The sequence below is a fragment of the Melanostigma gelatinosum genome (assembly GCF_949748355.1).
Source record: "Melanostigma gelatinosum genome assembly, chromosome: 5".
NCBI lineage: Eukaryota > Metazoa > Chordata > Actinopteri > Perciformes > Zoarcidae > Melanostigma > Melanostigma gelatinosum.
In genome coordinates, this window is record NC_136638.1 from 14,522,751 (window position 1) to 14,541,640 (window position 18,890).

Below are 18,890 nucleotides of genomic sequence, written 5' to 3' on the forward strand. Positions count from 1 at the left end.
TTAAGATGACATCATGGTGAAAGTATTTGTTGGCAGTGTAGGCCTACTTGCTGAACAGGGCGGATGTTATGGACCGTGATTGGGCTGCACATTTCTCTGCTGCTCTTCTCTCAGAGAATGTTATCTCACTCGATTGTTGTGAAGTCATGTTTGTGCAGAGAAAGGACTTGGACAGAGCTGATTAATGCCCGTGGGTCATAACTTCTCAACGGGTGAGTTATTTCTCTGTTTTTCAAATGTCCGATACAATCCCTTTGAAAAAACATGCAGTAAGCACGAGCAGCATTCTTTTGATTTAACTTGTGTACAATTGCATGTCTCATATTTCTTATTCAGCACCGAGTCGTGGCATTAAACTGACTGCACCATTAAGACAGTAACGGTTTCTTCATGTGATACTAGCGGTAGATAGCATGCATTTATTTCAGTCTTTCGGGACAGGTTGAATGTATTTGTCATCTGATTGCGACTAACTCACAAAACAAAAACACATTTATTGCTGTAAACATTGACTTTCCCTCGTCTTCTGGCTCCACAGTGACCATCATGCTCCAGATGTTGGTAATGTTGTGTTTGCTGTCGGTTGTCCTCTCCCTAACCACATATTCCTCGTCCAAGAGAGGAGGACGCAACATCACCGTCCACTCCTCCCAGCTGGTCTGCAGTCTGCCAGGGCCAAATGGACCTGCCGGAAACCCCGGAGCCCCAGGATCACCAGGGCCCACGGGCCCCATGGGGCCCCCAGGGAAGGATGGCCCGGACGGGAAGGATGGAGAGAGGGGAGAAAAGGGAAATGGAGGTAGTTATCGATCGACTCTCTTCTATTGTAATGCCAACCCCAATGTTCAACAGCTCAAACAACATCCTTCACATTCTCTTATCAACGTGATACTTTATGTCGTTTCATAGTTTTATTGAGAATTGCTTTGAACTGATGACATGTTTTAGAAGTCTGCTACAGAGACACATTAAATCTGTTTGGGCTTTGAGAGAGCAGTTCTTTAACATATGGATTTCTGTTATTGGAGTTTTAGAACCGTTTGTTAACAGGACGTCAAGTGTTCGACCTCTCTGGTGACCCCAAATATAAATAACGTCACAATGAAGGATAAGATACGAAGTAGAGCCATTGTTCCCACGAATAAATATGTCTCAAGACTTTTGGTTCTCAATAACAAATGTGAACTCTGTAAAAACGAAGACTAAACAACTTAACATCTATTGAATGAATGTCGGTACACTTTAGGATTCTGGAAAATAATTTAGTCGTTTGTCACTCAAACCTCTTTGAGTGACAGTTAAGTCGGAAGCCATGGATGTAATATTATACTGTGAAAACTTAAACCAGAAAATTCAGCGACCTGTCAATTTATTCAATTTATTGGGGAAATTTCACGTCCATCAAGCCAAGTTCTCGAGTCCTCGCCCATCTTTTGAACCTTTTTAAAATTGAATTGTTAAGGTACTGTGACTCTATCTAATAGAAAAATAAGAAATCTATTCATATGATGTGTCACCTACATTGTCTTTAAAGTTTGTGTTTATATAGTTTATATTATTGTAATTGTATCATTTTTTGTTGAACTATTATTATCAGTATTATTATTGTTATTATTTACAGCTTTATAACCATATGTCCTGATACAATGTATAATATGGAGTAGTTTTGGTAACTGTATCTCAGTGTGACGCCTCATGTTCTCTTCTCTATCACACATTGTAAATGATGATTGTTACAAGAGAGACAGTTTTAATGTGCAGGTTCCTTTTGGGCACAGAATAAACTGTGAGATACACAATCAGATTACGGAGCTCTTTCTAGGCTCTTCACAGCTTTGTCTTGAATATGTTATTGTGCTAAACTGTTAAATTACAAGCATTCTGTCATCATTTTGCCAGGTGATCCAGGGAGGACGGGGAACCCTGGTAAGCCAGGTGTGAAGGGGCGCGAAGGTGTCCTCGGCAAGGCTGGACCTCGAGGACCGAAGGGCCTACGAGGGACACCGGGGACGGCTGGAAAACGAGGACATAAAGGAGAACTGGGTGACGTTGGCCAGCAAGGAGCTCCAGGGGGATGTAACTGCGGCAGCGCGGCCCGATCGGCCTTCTCTGTGGCGGTCACAAAGAGCTACCCTAAAGAGCGACTGCCCATCCGCTTCAGCCGGATCCTGCTGAACGAGGGGGATCACTACAACACTACAAGTGGGAAGTTCGTCTGTGTCGTCCCCGGGGTCTACTATTTCACATATGACATCACTCTGGCGAACAAACACCTGGCCATCGGGCTGGTCCACAACGGGCAGTACAAGATCAAGACCTTCGATGCGAACACAGGGAACCATGACGTGGCGTCTGGTTCTACTGTTCTCCACCTGCAGCAGTCCGACCAGGTCTGGCTGCAGATCTTCTACTCCGAGCAGAACGGACTCTTCTTTGACCCTTTCTGGACAGACAGCACCTTCACCGGCTTCCTTATCTATGCGGACCAGGACTATCTCAACGAGGCTGAGGGGAAAGCGAATGCTCGGGATGATGGTTAATCCCGAGATCATTTCATTGTATTTAAATATTGGTGGATTTCTCAGCAAAATGTTGTGAATCCAAAATCTGACACCAGGGGGCACACAAGGAAAGTAAACTCAGCCACAGTTGGGGGACCCTTGTAATTGTTTGACATTGAAAAGCGCGGTGTTTTATCTGCATTATCGTTCATTTGCTGACAAAATATTTTTTGGATACGTCATTATAATAATAATGATCATCATTCCTCTGTTTTTTATTTATCTTACATGAGCTCCAAGGTTGTCACGTTATTACTATTGGAGTGAAACGCACATGCACCATTTTGCACAGTTAAAGTCAAACATCCAACAATAAGCAAAACACATATTTGAGTGGAGGAGGACTTTAAGTTAGACATCCCATCAGACGGATCAAATATTTCTAATTGCATTGGATATTAATGATGGGAAGCATTGCATAACAAGTAATTAAAAGAACAAATTGAATCATATAATAATTATAGTTTATAATTTCATCCTCAGCCTGTCCACAGGATTAAGTAGTCACAGATAGCATGTATTTGGGATTACGTAATCAGATTACAACAATTTGTTGCTCATCAACGGATTACATTTGAAAAAAATGTGCAATCAGATTATAGTTACATTGTCAAGGACTTCTTGATTTGACCAATTCTAAAGATGTTTTTCTACTGTAAATCAAAGGATGATTAATGTGGGTTTTTTTTCTTCCTTTTAATATATATATATTGAAAATGTAAGATGAGCATTTTGACTAAGTGCTCCTCTTGTGATAAGAGCAAAGTCCTCCATGTAGACTACAAATAATGCACCTGTAGATTGTGCCAGAAAAAATACAATATTGTGGAAGTCTTTTTTTTTGTTTTGTTTGTTTTACTTTAAACTGCAAAAGTAATCCTAATTACAAAAAACAATGTCATGTAATTTGCATTCAGTAACTCACTAAATTTTTAAGTAATCTGACCCAACCCTGCCTGTCCAAAAAATGTAAAACAGCATTGTCTACTTTTTCAAGGTAAACGGTGGTATTGGAATTAATTAATCAACCAATCATTTGAACTATTTATACAAGAGCTTGCTTCCAATGAAAGGTGTGTTCGATAGATAGTTACTTTATTAATGCTGCAAGGGGACATTGTTTCACTACAGCAGCGATTATGGCAGGTAAATAAAATAAGTGTAAAAATATTAAATGCACAATACATACAATAAGAATAACAGATTAAAAAGTTTAGCTATATACACAAGGAAATATAATAATAATAATAAATCAACTAACTAAACAGTCGTGCAAAGATTTAACCAAACAACAAATAAACAGTAATGATGTTATAAATAAACTAATTAAGTGATTAGATCAATAATAATAAAATAAAACAATGAAATGAAGAAAATAAAATAATGTTCACATGTTAAAACAAACAAAAAAATTAAACTGTTTTGTGAACACGTGAGAGCTTGTAGTTCCGACACTGACCTCTAGACTAAAGGACTACAACTCCCAGGCGGGAGGAGGGCCCTCTTCACGTCGAACGCACGAGCCTCGAACCGCAGCAGCTGGTGCAGCCGAGACGAACGTTACTTTGTTACAGCGAAGCTACCGGGGAGGAAAAACGGTGTAGCGAAAACCTCTCGGAAAAGTGCTCACAGTTTTGGGGGAAAAACGGCCCAACGGAACGCCGGTTGCCGGGATTCGTCGGCGGCAGCTATTTAATGAACTTGTCAGCGGATCTGAACGGTGTCGTTTGTTGTCTTTCTGAAAGTTGAGCCGAAGAGGAGTTCTCTGGTCCAGGATGTCGGACTGAGACAAAGGGGTCTGGGGGGCATTCCCGTCGGAGCGGTGAGTGGCACGTGTACGAACCACCGAGGGTGAAAAGTTTACCAGGTTACTGAAATCATCCGTGTCCGAGAGGACGCGAGTAGTTTAATCGCAGCGTGTTTTTGTTTTCCAGTGTTTGTTCGCTCGACGGACATTATTAACTTGTGTCGCCTCACTGTGTTTGGCCGGTGTCTCGTGGTGCCGACGCGTTTTGAATGATAAGCAAAGTGAGAGATTCGTGAGTTATTTTGTCGGGAAGCGAAGAACCGTGCGTAAAGACGGCGTTTAGTGAAACGCTGCCGTGAGTTCCGTGGACCTACAGCGTGGTCGAGCGTACATTTAACTGAGCCATTTAAATACCCGAGCGGAGAAAATGGCCTATGCAGGAAAAGAGAGCTCTGTTAGAAAGGTGAGCCACAACTTTATCAAAACGAGCCGGTCCCCCAGCGCGTTTCAATCGCCTGGTTTTAGTGCGAAAACAAACACGTGATTCAAATAATATACTGCATTTAATGTAGAGTAACTTCACGCTCTTGCAGGATACTTTCTCAGTACATATTAACCAGTTTCGAGTTATTCTCGCCACTCTAAAGTGTTTTGAACTGTTGTAATTGTCTCAGCAGGTACAACTTGATTCTTGAAGTGTCCTCTGGATGGGAAAGATGGAGAGGGAGCTGCAATGGTGGAAAGGACAGCTAGCGGCCGACATCCATCAGTCGCTCCGCATCAAGGTGAGCTATTAATGAACACAGCCCTGTGTTCATGTGTTGTGTTCTTCACAGCGTGAGCTGAACCGGTTTTGATTGTGACTTCAACAAATTAACATACCGTCTCTCTCTTTTCTATTCGTCAATCAAAAGAAAATGAATCCTCAATTTTTATTTAACAGATTTATTTTTTTAACATATTTGACTCAAAAAAGATTTTATCAAAATAAATAATATTTTTCTATTTTCTGACCTTATTAAGGGATACATTTATTAATTGAGAAAATTAACTGGCAACTTTATTGGTAATGTTACTTATTTGCAGACTGAACCAACCTGTGTTGGTATTCCACAGCCTCATCGTAGCATGTTATACACCTCACAATGTGCTGGAAGATTGGAAGAAAATATAATCACACGGTCCTGTTGTATATTTAAACATGATCTAAATTAGATTACATGGAGGATTTAAGGCTCATTAGGTGGAAATCGCTTAATTAACCTCGAAGCGTGATCGTATTTCTTCCCATGTGCCACTTTAATGGAGACATCTGTCACTCGACTGGCATCTTTGGGCCGGGACTCTGCTGCCAGCTTCACGTTTAGGGAGATGAATGCAGATCAGGTTTTAGATATCCGGTGCCTGAACGCACCACAGATTGTGTTCACGTGTGTGAGTGAGAACTGCTGCAGTGTGTCAGACTGGGCCCTATATACAGTATATGATTCATACTTTTACTCGCAGTTTACTCGTGCTGGACAGTCTGACTCAGAGCGAGACATCAAGCAGACTGAGAATCTGCACGCAGAGCTGGAAACTAAACAACACGCCCACTCTTGTCTCACACACTGTAATGAGGGCGAGATAGTCGCTCTAATGTTAGGTCTGATTGCCCTCTATCGGCATTTAGTGTTCCACAGTATATACATGCAATGCCCTCGTTTTCAATCCTGCGGAGTTACGTGTGAGGAATTGAGAAATGCTTGAGACTCTTAAAAGATCAGTCGATTGCTCTGTTTTGGCGCCTGTAGCAAACAACATGCTGTACATTTGTGTCCGTGTTTTAACTCAGACGTTCTGTCAGACCATTTAAGAACGGTCTTTTCTAGCTTCTCAATATCAATAGCCTGCTACTAACTGTTAATTCATTATCAATTAATCTGCTTGATTAATTGTTGGCGCTCTACTCGCCATGCATACAAGATGTGTCGCGATACGTTTCATGCCTCAGTGGAATAAGGGCTATGAAAACTGAGCGTACATTTATTTCTCAACATACCAGCAGATTGTCCTGCTACTGAACACTGACGTCAACATGTCCTAAACATTAGCGTGTTCCTGCTCCTTAAATGAGACGGTTATTGTAACGTCTGCGTGTTGGTCTATTGGTTGGCCTGCAACTAATTATTTTCATTGCCGGTTGTTTTCTGGATAAATCAACTTATGATTTGGTCAAACAAGTATAAATAAATATATAAACAACAATTATTCTCAAAAACATTCAACTGATTAATTGTAAATTGACCAGATTGCTTTACATTTGAATAAAAATTCTTGATAGGTTTCACGAGCTTGTGATGGCTGGCTGTTTTCACATGTGTGTCAGCTGAAAGCAGTCACGTTTGCAGTGAGTACCAGTGCCGTGTGTTAAAAGGCCCTCACACAGTGTTCGGGTTTCCTGCATGGCGCCTGCTCCCCCACAGCCTCATCCAGCCTTAATGACGTTTGCTGCAGTGGTAATGCCCTGATGTGGGAGATAGCTGTGGTGTGTAGCATGTGGCAAATTATCAGACATGCAAATCAGGCCGAGGCAGCTGTGGAATCCTTAATTATGGTGCGGGTCCCCCACAAAGGCACCTTCTCCACCCCGCGCAGATCCCCACCGGAGCCCCTCCAGACTCCAGCAGGCCCCCACCCCCCATTCTCCTGCTGCCCTTGTACCTCCAGACAGACAGATGGACCAGAGGCTGAAGCGGTGGGAGGAGAGGAGAGTTTGGGGAGGATTGGGCGGTATGGTTGGTTGTGGTACCGGGGGGGGCTATATATGGTTTCGTGAGTCTATTTTTAGACTCTATTGAAGTGTCAGTCGTCATTGTCTTAGTTCAGCTCAAAATAAATAGTTGGCATTTTGCGAGAGCCCTCACAGAACGGTATTATTTCAAGGACTGACTGTAGCGCGTGTTTCTTTTGAAATGTGACCCTGTAAAGCCACATTGGGACTGTTTGAGCCACCCTCAAGTCAGGAATGTTTCTGAACAAAACTATGGTTTTCTGTTTACCGCCTCTCATGCGAGGACCCCTCGCTGTTTGAATTTAGGAAGATTAATCTGCAGATCCTAAATCTCTTATTAAACCCAAATCAAAAGCCCTTGTTTTTATTCAGATTCAGAGAGAGCTAAAAAAATAAATAAGAAAACAAAAACGATTTCCCATAAGCCGCTTACAGACATAGAAAGTATGCGCGGTGAATTTGTACATGCGGTACTAAATGTTTGTTGTTCGTTCTCTCAAGCAGATTGTGAAACCTGTTTTCTGCTGCTGATTGTAAAGATACCTGAGGCTGATTGAATGCTAATGCCCCCGAGTATCCATCGTCCACTTTGAAACACATGCAGCTGATTGAACATGAATAGGAGATGTGCTAGAGGTGAAACCTAATCCTATCTACCACTCAACCTCTACTGGAAGTACCAGGCCTCCCGCCCCCACAACCACACACGCATATGACCACCCTCCATTACTCTGAGACCCCTGCAATGACCCAAATTAGCTCCTCTTCTCTGCAGCGATGGTGAATTAAATGAAATTGAAATGAGTCTGAATCACAATCAAGAGTATCTGATGGTAAATGGAGTTTATTCTTTGAGTATTTTAGACACAGCATATCTCCTGACGGCAGTTAAACCCAGTCAGCAGGGGACGTGCATGGCTCACTATTATGCATATATTTCTCTTACAACCCCTGCGTTTCTCCACTGCCCCCCCCCCCCCCCCCCCCCTGTTATTTGGGTCCCCCTTCATTCCTCCTCTCTTCTTCTCCCCCAACAGGAGCTGAAGCTACCGGTCTACCGAGCCCACTCTCCACAGATTGGCATGCGGCGGTACTTTGCTGACTTGTTGGCCATCCTGAGCAATCGCTACCAGCTGTGTCCCACAGCGCGTCACCTGGCCGTCTACCTGCTGGACTTGTTCATGGACCACTACGACGTGGCCGTCAAGCAGCTCTATGTCATCGCCCTCTCGTGTCTGCTCCTAGCCAGTAAGTCCGTTGTCATCCCTTATATCCAGCCACATAGTGTTGAGTTTGACAAGATGGAAAATTAAGAGTTGGTCTTTCAATAGATGTTCCCTCCTTTCCATTGCTTTAATCTAGACCTCAGTGTACTACACACGTACTTCACTAAGATTAGGTTGTGCGTTTCATCTTGAAAACAATTCTACTTTGACTTTTCCTGTGAATGCAGACGAGCTACATTGTAACGCTTCTGAGCTAAGAGTAAGGCGGTGACAGTTAATGCACACAAGAAGAAACACTTCCCCCAACAAGGCTAATTTGAGTTATGCTCTAGAGACCGTGGGGGTATTTCTTTCTTTCAACTCCACTTTTCAGACAGATCTGATAGCCTGTGTTGACAATTTGCTGCAATGTCGGTTTGGAAAAAACAACAAGGTTTCTATTGTGGAAGAATGAGTGCGTCATTGTCTTAGGAGGAACTGTCTGCAGAACGTCTCGTGGGTCTTTGATCCTGGCTACACTAACATGTCTGGAGCTGCTGCTGTTACTTCAGTCCCACCCAGTCAGTTTGGGATGAACTAGTGTCACACCTGCCACGGTCAATGTCCTCCAGTGTACGGTGTGCCCTCTTCCCCCTGTCATTGAGAACATGCGATTGGTTGCAGAGGATGTCGTACCCACAATCCTCATACAAAGCCTGCAGACAAAACGGATAATTCTCTAATAGCACTTCTCTGTGATCAGCCTCTTTTCATACTTAAAGGATATTGGGTATTATTTATTGTCAATAAGAGAAAATATATATATATTTCTGCCATCACAACTATTTCCTGTGCTACCACAGCCTTGTGTATTTTATTTAATTCATTCCGCTGTGCCATGCAGCTTCCGTTATCGTCCTTCACACCGTTTTTACTGGCCGGCATGTTTCGTCATACTGATGAACATGTTTAAGCTCTGTAGTTTATTTTGACGAACTAAGGAAATGGGGATTGGTCAACGAAAATAGAAATATCACCAGCCTTATCCTTTAAATGGCCGTCTGACTGAGTGATTGCACTGTGCCGATTTAAAGCAATCAAGTTGAAGCTTGGGATTTAAATTCCTAAATAGCTCTTCTTCCCTCGGCTGATGACTGGTTGATGTTGTTCTTTGAAGAAGTGATGATAAATAGTAACCAGCATGTTTCTCTGCTGTAAAATGTATGTGTTTTGTGTAGAGCAGGTATGTTCGTCGGTGCACCCTGCTGATGCATGGGGCAGGTTGTGTGGTAGTTATTAGTGTCTCTGCGTCTGTCTTGTGATTAACAGACTGTGAGGTTTTCTGTACATTAGTGCAGCCCATGGCATCATGGGTAATTAGACTAATGATGCCGTCAAAGTGGGAGTCTGGAAAAAGGCCCGCTCACTTGGGAGGGCTCGGTGTGTGTGTGTGTGTGTGTGTGTGTGTGTGTGTGGTAGTCGCACACAGGCCATCTTTGCAATCAGAGTAGTCTCTGTGGTGGGATGAATTTGAATACGACTTGAAAGAGGCTTTTATTTAAAAAGCAATCTCATGAGAATCCAAGAATAGCTTTTGAGAGTTTGCTCATTGAGCGATTATAAATATTATCAAGCCACTCTGGACAGTGGTGCTTATTCTATTCTCTAATAGATTAATCTGGTTTTCGATTGAATCTTTTGACTGTGGCTCTCTGTTAGTCGGGCTCTCTGACTCCTGCAGGACTCTAGGGAGTCGCAGCCGTGATTGATGAAGGCTTGAAAGGGTGTTTGATTCAAAGTTGTCTTTGGGTTTTTATGTGTCCTGAGGTGCTTTGGAATCTGGCCTACTTATTGAACGGCCTCCCCAGGTCCCACCTCCTGCCTTTGACAGGCACATACATTGTCTTTCTTTAAAATGTTCTGGCTTCCGCGCTCTGTTAATTAATCGCTACCTCTTTTGTGCCTCTCAGCAGTCGATGCTTAATCCTGTTACTCTATTGTGTGTGTGTTGTGGATGCTTGTGTGCGCATGTGTTTGTTCATGGATGAGCTCTTCTTCTTCAGATTGTGGTCAGTATTTTAGTTTTATTAACTGTTGGGAGCTCATTCAGAGACTCCAATTACTGCAAGAAGCCAAAATCCTGGGGAATTTAATGTGAATTTCAGTATTCACTATTTGAATGCACTGGAAATTTCCATTAAAAACCAGCCCCCATCCCCAAACTTAAGTTTCTATTGTGTTACATTCCATGAAGTCCTGCAGGGATCACATCACTCTTCTTGGCAGATCTCGGTCCCTGAAGTCAGAGCTCTGCATATTGCATCTACTTGTTATGTTAAAGGACATCATGGAGGTGTCTCTAGTATAAGTCGTCACAATGTTTTATTCTTTATTTGTATATTTAGTTTGTTGTTTGGCTGATGATTATAATCAGCGGGTGTTTTTCTGCACCAAGTTATTGTTTAATCTGGATTTAATGTATTTTGCTAAGTGAACCCGATTCAGTGAAGGGTCTCTTAACAACAACTAAAAAGAGCATCCTGTGTCGCACAAGAAGCGCAGTCATATTGACTACACAATGCACTTAAGATGGGCCTCGGAGCCCGAGGGTGGGGAGGAACTGTGTGCTGAGGGGCACCTGCCATATGCTCTCTGAGTCGGGCCTCAAACAAAAGCTCGTCAATGCAGGCAGGACAGCCAGCCAGGCAGCCAGACCCTTTCCAGAGAGGGGGAGGGGAGCTGAGGCTGCTGGGTCCAGATTGGTGTGTGTGTCTGTGGTGTGTGTTTTAAAAAATATATATATTTTTTAAAATATTTTTTGAGATCTAAGATTCACATCAAATTTGAATCCATTAGAGCATTTCCCATTGCAAAGGCCGTGCTTTACGGCCGCATAACCATTTAAGCATCGGGGCTCCGGTGGTGTCCTTTTACCTTTGGCTGCTGGCTCGGTTTCCTCGTCGTTCGCTCACCTTGTCTGGGACGGGCAGAGCGAGCGAGGCCTGGGACGGGGCGGCCAGTAAAAGCAGCCCCACATCCCTGGGGGGGTTGGGAAACGAGTGGAGCGCTACTTCAAAGGCAGGTCGGCTGCTGATGTTAAACAGGGTGGAGAGGGAGGGAGAGGTGGTGGCCGGCAAAACGGGACATGTTTAGAACTGAACCACCCAGCAGGGTGCCCTGAAATGTAGATGAATAGGGAACCCCACTTCCCCCTTTATCCCCTCTCACAGGTTTGACAATAATCCTGATTGAACTATTGTCATGCGAGGCTATCGTACTTAATGAAATCATATATAATCCACATGTTATAATTAAGTCATATTCCATGTTTTGTTATGTTGGCTAATGCCTGAGGCTCTGTTTGCCCACACTCCCCCTGTGTCAGCCCTCATCACCCATACGGCATACCCCCCCCCCCCCCCAAAACACACCACACACATAAACACACGGGGCTGGGTTTTAAGATTCTCCTTGGTCACCCAGGCATTAGCATCAGGGGTCAGGGGTCGGCCCTGGTCTACATTGTGAGAGCTGCCGGGGGCCAGGGGTGGCAACATGGAGATCCTGTGATGGAGCTGTGACCAATTTCACACTCCCAATGAAAGATGAACCAGCAAATAAAAGGAGTTTAAACGGCAGAGGAAATTCCTCCGTGGCTGTCGAGCAGAAAAAGAAGTAGAGAATATGAAGATTCCCATGAATGTTTTTTTACTCCACTTTAAAGCCCGTTGTGTAGCATTTAGGGGGATCTATTTTTATTAGTGTATAATCACCTTCAACTAAGAATTGTTGTGTTTTTGTCAGCTTGATGAGCCCTTTTATATCTACATGGAAGCGGGTACTTTTCACTTAGTCCGCCATGTTGCACTGGCTCTTGAGAGGAGCTTTTGTGTTTTCATGTTACCTGGGGGCCACCGTAGTTCTCCAACACACTTCATAAGGGAGTGAGCAGTGTTCAGTTGGATGGGATCAGCAAACACACAGTTAGATGTCACTGAATCCTACAAGCTGCTCCTTTAACTCTATATTGGCAAGATAGTGTCAATAGTCACAGTAGGTAACTTACAAAACGTCATTTGAAAAATAAATCACATTGGATTCATTTGTATCCCGTTTATCAAATTTTCCATGAAGAACATTTCCCCAAGAATTGAGCTGCTGGTCCTGTGTTTCGTAGTGCTAGTCCAAACTGTGTGAAAGTATAAACTGTGCTTCTTTTAGCGTAACTTAACTATTTTGAGGTTAATGGACTAGAATGACACGATGTCTGCAAAAAGAACAGAAACGGAGTTCTTTGTCTCTGTGTGAGGATACAGCTCTCAGGTTTCTAACAGCCCCCATCACTCTAAACCCCCCCCCTCCTCTCTCAACCTCTTACCCCAACGGCACACCTGGGAGGAGGCCCTGCATCCTCACCTTTCCCTAACCCCCGACCTCTAACTTCACCCTGTTTACTTTGCCTTTTCTCATCATCACCATCACCTGCGGGTGCCCTGAAGGTGCAGTGTATGGACGGGTAGTTTTCTTCTTCAGTGTCTCGCTGACTTGAGATAGGATCATTTAGTTGCATTCCAGGTCGGACTCAGAGGAGAGGAATGCACCGTCGCTCTCAGCCCACATTCACATCAGTAAAACGGGACATGGGGCTGCATTGGTGGTGTCCAGCTCATCAAACACTGATGCACTGACTGTGTTTTGGTGGTGGGATTGTACAACTTGTGAGGCAAATAAAATAACACATTACAACATGGTATTCAAATTGGTATGTACACCATCATGTTTTTGATGGACCAGTGCAGTATGCTGGTGGAATGGGCTGGAACGGAAATACTTTACCTTTTGGAAATCGACCAAATATGTCTGTAACACAACGTATTAAAAACGATCAACGATTAAAAGATTCTTGATCTTATGTATCCGATTGTCCCCGATCTAAATATTAACCCTGCAACTAGGCAATTATCTTGGATGTCTGTTTGTAGTGAGACATTAAACAACAATTAATTGATGAATGGGGGGGGGGGGGTCCTGTGGAACACATCTGTTTCTTAAAGGCAGCAGCTTTTTTAAATAATTGATGAACTACTTTATATAACAGTTAGGTGCAGCCCTGTTTAGCATGTTTATCTAGCGTTGGGCTGTGCTGCAGATAAAGTGGAACCAGTCAACTTGTTTTTCTGCCGGCGTGCTCGGTTGCTGCGCCCCCGCTGTGCCAACTCATTGACATGAATGAGAACACTGTCATACAGGCTATGACACACGGGAGTCAAACCGGTCTGTGGCTCTAATCATACTGTACTTCTGTAGCTCCCTCTGAAGTTGCTACGTGTTACTAAAGCTTTTGGGCATCCCATGTGCCGGTTCACCCACAGCAGTAAACCAAAGAGGAGTAATCAAAGAGCACAATGAGGAGGCTGACGTGCGCTGTGACTCTCTTTAAGATCAAAGAGGCTGGTGTTGTGTGGAGGTTGGGGGTATTGATGGCTTTTTATGGCAGCGTCTGTGTGGACATAGCAGTCTAGCAGCAGACCGGGCCCCGATCCAGAGGATATGAGGGTAAGAGAACGGGGCAAGTGTGGACGGGGCTGTGTAATCAGCCCTGTTTCACAGTGCTTCCTGTTCTGGTGGAGAGATCCCGTTATTGCCTCTCTGCTAATTACTCCCCTGGCTTCGTTGGGCTGCAGATTCCCCACACCCCTCCCCTAATACTCTCTCACCCGTTCCCTCTCTGTTCCTCTCTCCTGTGGATTTACGGAGAGGTAAATGTCTTTATGAAAGGCACGACAGACGATTGTTGCTTGGAGTATCCAATGTAGTCACTTTTAACTACAGCTAGGAAAAAAGTCAAAGCTCCTATTTTCAATGTTTAGTTGCCATGATTTCAGCTTAGAGGCCAAGATTTACCCCCAACAGAAGGGTTGTTGTCGTTCCCAACTGGATGCATGTTTTCACAAAGCAAATACACAGTGGGTATAATGCCAACTAATTCTGCGACCGCAACTAAGTGGCACTTACTCAGCAGGCAGTAGTGTGTGATTGTGTGTTTATATGAATTGTGATGGCCCTACTGCTGTGTTTTTGTAATCACATTTATATTCCGTGAGGTTAATTATTTGCTTCTTGGGGCACTTTGACTCATGCATCAACCTTTCCACGAATGACTCCGGGTAGAAACTGGACAAATCATTGAGTTGAATCAGTCGGGCCGATATATTGATCGATACCAGCTTATTGCAGATAAATCAGTACTGCCGTATGAATTGTCTGATAAATAACTAGAAGTAGCCACACAGAAATAACAAAGATATGTTTCAGGTCATTTACTTTTGTCAAATCAGGGTTTGTCCCAAAAAAAAAAGTACCACTCGACAGACATATCAGTAAAATAATGGAGCTTCATCAAAGGTAACACTTTACCATACGTCCCCCTAATTAACATTTATAAACGGTAAATATACATTAAATAAATGGTTTATAAAGCAGATATGAGAACATTTGAATGTGTTCATGATGTGTGCCTAGAGGAGTTATAGTTAAATAAACACGTATGTGTTATTATCTGCTTACTACTACGTTGTCATGTTTTGATAAAGCATTTATTAAATGTTCATGTACTGATGCTAAATGGGGGTACTTAAAGTGTTGCCTGGTCAAAAATGATTCTCAAGTGTTTTATCTAAAAACAAAACGCACATCTGTCTGAATATCATTTTTGTCTTCTCAAATATTGATATCGGCCTAAAAAACCCAGTAAGGTCCGAGCTATGATTCTCAGTTGTCACTATAAATCAACGAGGAGTCCCCACGTCGTCCTTCTCAAAGCTGTGTCGCTACGCCACAGGCTTTAGAGGAAGGCCTGTATCAGAGTAACCTGACACCTCCTCGCCCTCATTCCTTAAATTTGAGCAGAGGAGGCCTGTTGGATCCTCTGATTAAAGGCAGAGTCACCCCTCTCCATTGGTCACACAGACCCCCGAGGCCTCGGTGCTGTTGCCATGGAAAGGAGGATGTCTTGGGATGGGGAGGGGGCTCGCTGCAGTGCCGCTGTAATGTCTGAGAGAGGGAGCGAGCGAGAGGCACAGAAATATCAGGGATCGAGCCGACGCTGTTGTTTCATAGACAGTATTTGTGTAATCCACAGACAGTCTCTGCAAGCCTATAGTGATGTTTCCCTGTGAGTGTAATAGCGTAGCTTTATAGCCAGATGTTCAGTAATAGTCAGCTTAATTGCTAATGCTTTGCAGGCACTTGTTAGGTTTTGTGGAAGCTGGAGTATAAGGCTCTTTATGGCTGACCATAAACATGCTCCATGTAGCTACAGAGGATCATTGTAATACTGAAAGGAAGCAAAGATCTCATCTTTACCCCACCAGATCAATGGTTCTGACTTTGGCTCTGAATAAGACACCATTTTCTGTTGGAAGGTTCTTTGGTCTTTTCAATCAACGATCTAAAATCCCAGAGTTTTCACTTTTTAAAGAATTAAAACGTAATGTTTTCACATTTAATGAGCTGGAATGTCTGCTTATGTTTCTAACCAAATTGATTACGGTATTTGATTATCGAACTTGCAGACTGATTTCCTTTTGAATTGTTGGATTGTTTTTTTTTTCTGCAGAAAATACATTTTCATGAGTATGTATGTGTAGTCTGTGTTTCAGAGGTGACATATTTAGTCTAACTGTGTTTATTGCACAACACACTGTTGTTAGGTGACCTCACTGCATCTCCGCCTTTGTTCCCAGGTAAATTTGAGGAAAAGGAGGACCGGGTCCCCAAACTAGAGCAGCTGAACTCTCTGGGCTTTATGTGCAGCCTGAACCTGGTTCTCAACAAGAAGGATCTGATCAAAATGGAGCTCCTGCTGCTCGAGACATTTGGCTGGAATCTGTGCATGCCCACACCAGCCCACTTTATTGACTACTACCTCCATGCGTCGGTGCAGGAGGGCGACCTATACAACGGCTGGCCCCTCTCGTCCCTCTCGAAGACCAAGGCTTTCATGGACAAATACACTCACTACTTTCTGGAAGTCTCACTCCAAGGTAGGTTATGAGGAAGAAAGTGAACTGGACTTTGCTTTGTTCCAGAGGTGTTGATCATGAATTTATCAGCTTGTGGGGAAGGTTTGTTTAAAGATTGAATGAAATCCTTGTCGTTGGGTTCTTCTAGACCACGCCTTCCTGAGTTTCAGACCGTCCCAGGTTGCTGCTGCATGTGTGGCAGCATCTCGTATTTGCCTTCAGATTTCTCCTAGCTGGACGACCGCTCTGCATCTGCTTACGGGCTACACCTGGGACCACCTCACCCAGTGCATTGAGCTCATGCTGCTGTAAGGGACACACATGTGTACACACACACACACGTGTACACATACACACACGTGTACACATACACACATATGCACGTAGAGAAAAAAAGGTCTTAACACAAACACGATCCTCTCAAAGTCTAGTGGGCTGCTCAAGGTAGATGCCATTGAGGCTCTTTTCACTCTATTTTCTGTTGCCATGGTTTTGGATTATAGGACGCCTGTTGCTTCAACCAGAAAAAACTTTAACTGTTGTGTGCATCATCTGACAAAGCCCGTCTATCTCATAATCAGAGTTGATGCTGTGTAATTTAAAGTCTGTAATTCAGTTTTCCGTTTCTTGGTCGGCGGCTGTGTGTTTATTTTAGTGTAAATGTAATTGAATGAATTCAATTGTCTGCATATCTGTTGATTCATTTCCCATCTTTTTTACCGTTCCTTTCCACAGTGCTCATGACAATGACGTTAAGGAGGCCAACAAGACCAAATCCACTCCTCCTCACCGGCCCTCCTCTCTGCAGCCCCAGACCTCTCACCTCTCTCCAATGTCCGTCATCCAGAGACCCTCATCTTCCTCCTCCTCCTCCACCTCCTCCACACCACAGCTGCTCTTTCAGCCAGACGGCTTCCCGCACCTTTCCCAGCATTCCCCGTCCCTGTCCCATCTGCAGGCGCTAGCGGACTCCCAGGCTTTGGGGCCTGTGGTGAACATGTCTCAGGACTTCCTTCAGAGCCACAGGATGGGTCTCCTAACTGGGGCTGCATCCATGACTCCTGTGGGTGGGTTCCCCTCCTACCCAAGCTTGACCTCCGGTCTCCAGCCGGGGGCTCGCGCGCTGCCGCTGCAGGGCCCCATTTCCGTGCAGATGGCGCTCGCCGGAGAGCCGCGCCACTGTCTGAGCATGGCCTACAGCGGGGGGTACCTGGGGGCTCATCACACGTTCACAGCGGGCTGCTTCGACAGGTGACGCCAGGAGACGGAGAGGGAACACAAACCCCTGCGGGAGTGCACTGCTATGCTTCCGACTCAATTCCCTACCCCGAACTATCCTTTTACGGACCTCCTCTCTCTCTCCGTCAGCTCCGCAACACCTTCGGCTTGTCCCGCTCCCTCGTCCCTCACACAGAGACGCCTCAAACGCAAGCAGAGGTCCAAAGGCAGGACGGACCCGGTGGAAGTGATCACACTGACGTGACAAACGTTCCACCACCTTGAAACACTGCGGCGTTGCAAAAAATGGTTTTATAGATCTGTGTTGTTATGAGACTGTCATCACTGTGAATGAGATGAAAGCAGCAGTTTGATCTAACACCCACCTCATTCAGTGCCTGTTCTCAGTCATGTGATAACTGAGCCAATTTTAGAAGTGCACAGAACGCAAAGTATCTGTGATAAGGATATCTTGCTGCTCGACATGATTTTTTTTTTTTAATTGTCTAATCCCAAAAATGTAACACATATTGGAGAGAAAGGAATTGGCTTGTGGGTTGTTGTTTTTTTGCGCTTGAGCCAACATTTGAGAAGAAGAAGAAATAAAGGCTTGTTGCTGACTCGGTCAGTGAACATTGATCTAACTCGTGTCTCGGTTGGAGCTGAAGGGCCGCTGTGGGAATTGCTCACCACATAAGCCCTCAGAAGGGACGAAGAATTCATTACTTTGAGCACAGCAGGTAAAGTCCACAGCTGTTTTTTTTTTATTTTTTTTTTTTTTTGTGCTCGTCATCTCTTCTCTTCCATCTCCAAAGTCGAGCCTTGTAGCAGAGCCGTCTCACACTCGGGTGAAAATGTGTGTCTCTGGCAGCTGCAGGCTTTGTCCTCCTGAAGTTTTAATTTCAGTGTCTCCGGCACCACTCAAAGAATTTACCACAAACTGGACCAGCATGGTGAAGGAGACGTGGATGTTGTCCGTGTATTGTACATATAAATTGCTGCTGCCTTCTTATAAACTGTTGGTTCTGTGTCTGTTAATGACTACGATGTTTACATGAACCACTAAGTATCAGGGACTTGAACAAGATTACTTGAATATGATGCCATTGAAACATGCCATAGCTTTTATTTATGATGACTCATTTATTCTTCGCCGTTTGACTTTTGTTTGATATAGTGTAGCTTTTTATACCAACTTAGAAACCCACCATTGATTAATTATAGTTTTCTTTGTACCCGTCTGTAGAAAGTGTTTATTCAGGCTCAGGTTTCTAGGCTGTAAACCAGCAGCCTTCCCATTATTCTGTGCTATTATGCTTTAAAGTGGATGCTATTGCAGCATCTGTGGGGGCTGGAATATTC

The 18,890-nt window shown here is 43.9% G+C and overlaps 2 protein-coding genes across 2 annotated transcripts; both read left to right on the forward strand.

Annotated features, from left to right (window-relative positions):
* The first annotated feature begins 38 nt into the window (after positions 1-38).
* Positions 39-3,363, forward strand: c1qtnf2 (C1q and TNF related 2). The gene is made up of 3 exons (XM_079268302.1): positions 39-212; positions 539-799; positions 1,900-3,363. The coding sequence occupies exons 1-3, from the start codon at positions 185-187 to the stop codon at positions 2,538-2,540; spliced, it is 930 nt and encodes a 309-aa protein (XP_079124428.1). The 5' UTR covers positions 39-184; the 3' UTR covers positions 2,541-3,363.
* Positions 3,364-5,001: 1,638 nt separating this feature from the next.
* Positions 5,002-17,746, forward strand: ccnjl (cyclin J-like). Its single transcript, XM_079269300.1, has 5 exons — positions 5,002-5,093; positions 8,119-8,329; positions 16,032-16,331; positions 16,459-16,618; positions 17,046-17,746. Exons 1-5 carry the CDS (start codon positions 5,016-5,018, stop codon positions 17,563-17,565), a joined length of 1,269 nt encoding a protein of 422 aa, XP_079125426.1. The 5' UTR covers positions 5,002-5,015; the 3' UTR covers positions 17,566-17,746.
* The last annotated feature ends 1,144 nt before the right edge of the window (positions 17,747-18,890 follow it).

Excerpts from the sequence above, each read along its gene's own strand:
- c1qtnf2 (XM_079268302.1), top strand. The coding sequence starts at position 185 with ATGCCCGTGGGTCATAACTTCTCAACGG. Across the intron at positions 213-538 it reads GGGTCATAACTTCTCAACGG|TGACCATCATGCTCCAGATG; the intron begins GTGAGTTATTTC and ends CTGGCTCCACAG. Across the intron at positions 800-1,899 it reads GGGAGAAAAGGGAAATGGAG|GTGATCCAGGGAGGACGGGG; the intron begins GTAGTTATCGAT and ends TCATTTTGCCAG.
- ccnjl (XM_079269300.1), top strand. The coding sequence starts at position 5,016 with ATGGGAAAGATGGAGAGGGAGCTGCAATGGTGGAAAGGACAGCTAGCG. Across the intron at positions 5,094-8,118 it reads ATCAGTCGCTCCGCATCAAG|GAGCTGAAGCTACCGGTCTA; the intron begins GTGAGCTATTAA and ends CTCCCCCAACAG. Across the intron at positions 16,332-16,458 it reads TCTGGAAGTCTCACTCCAAG|ACCACGCCTTCCTGAGTTTC; the intron begins GTAGGTTATGAG and ends GGGTTCTTCTAG.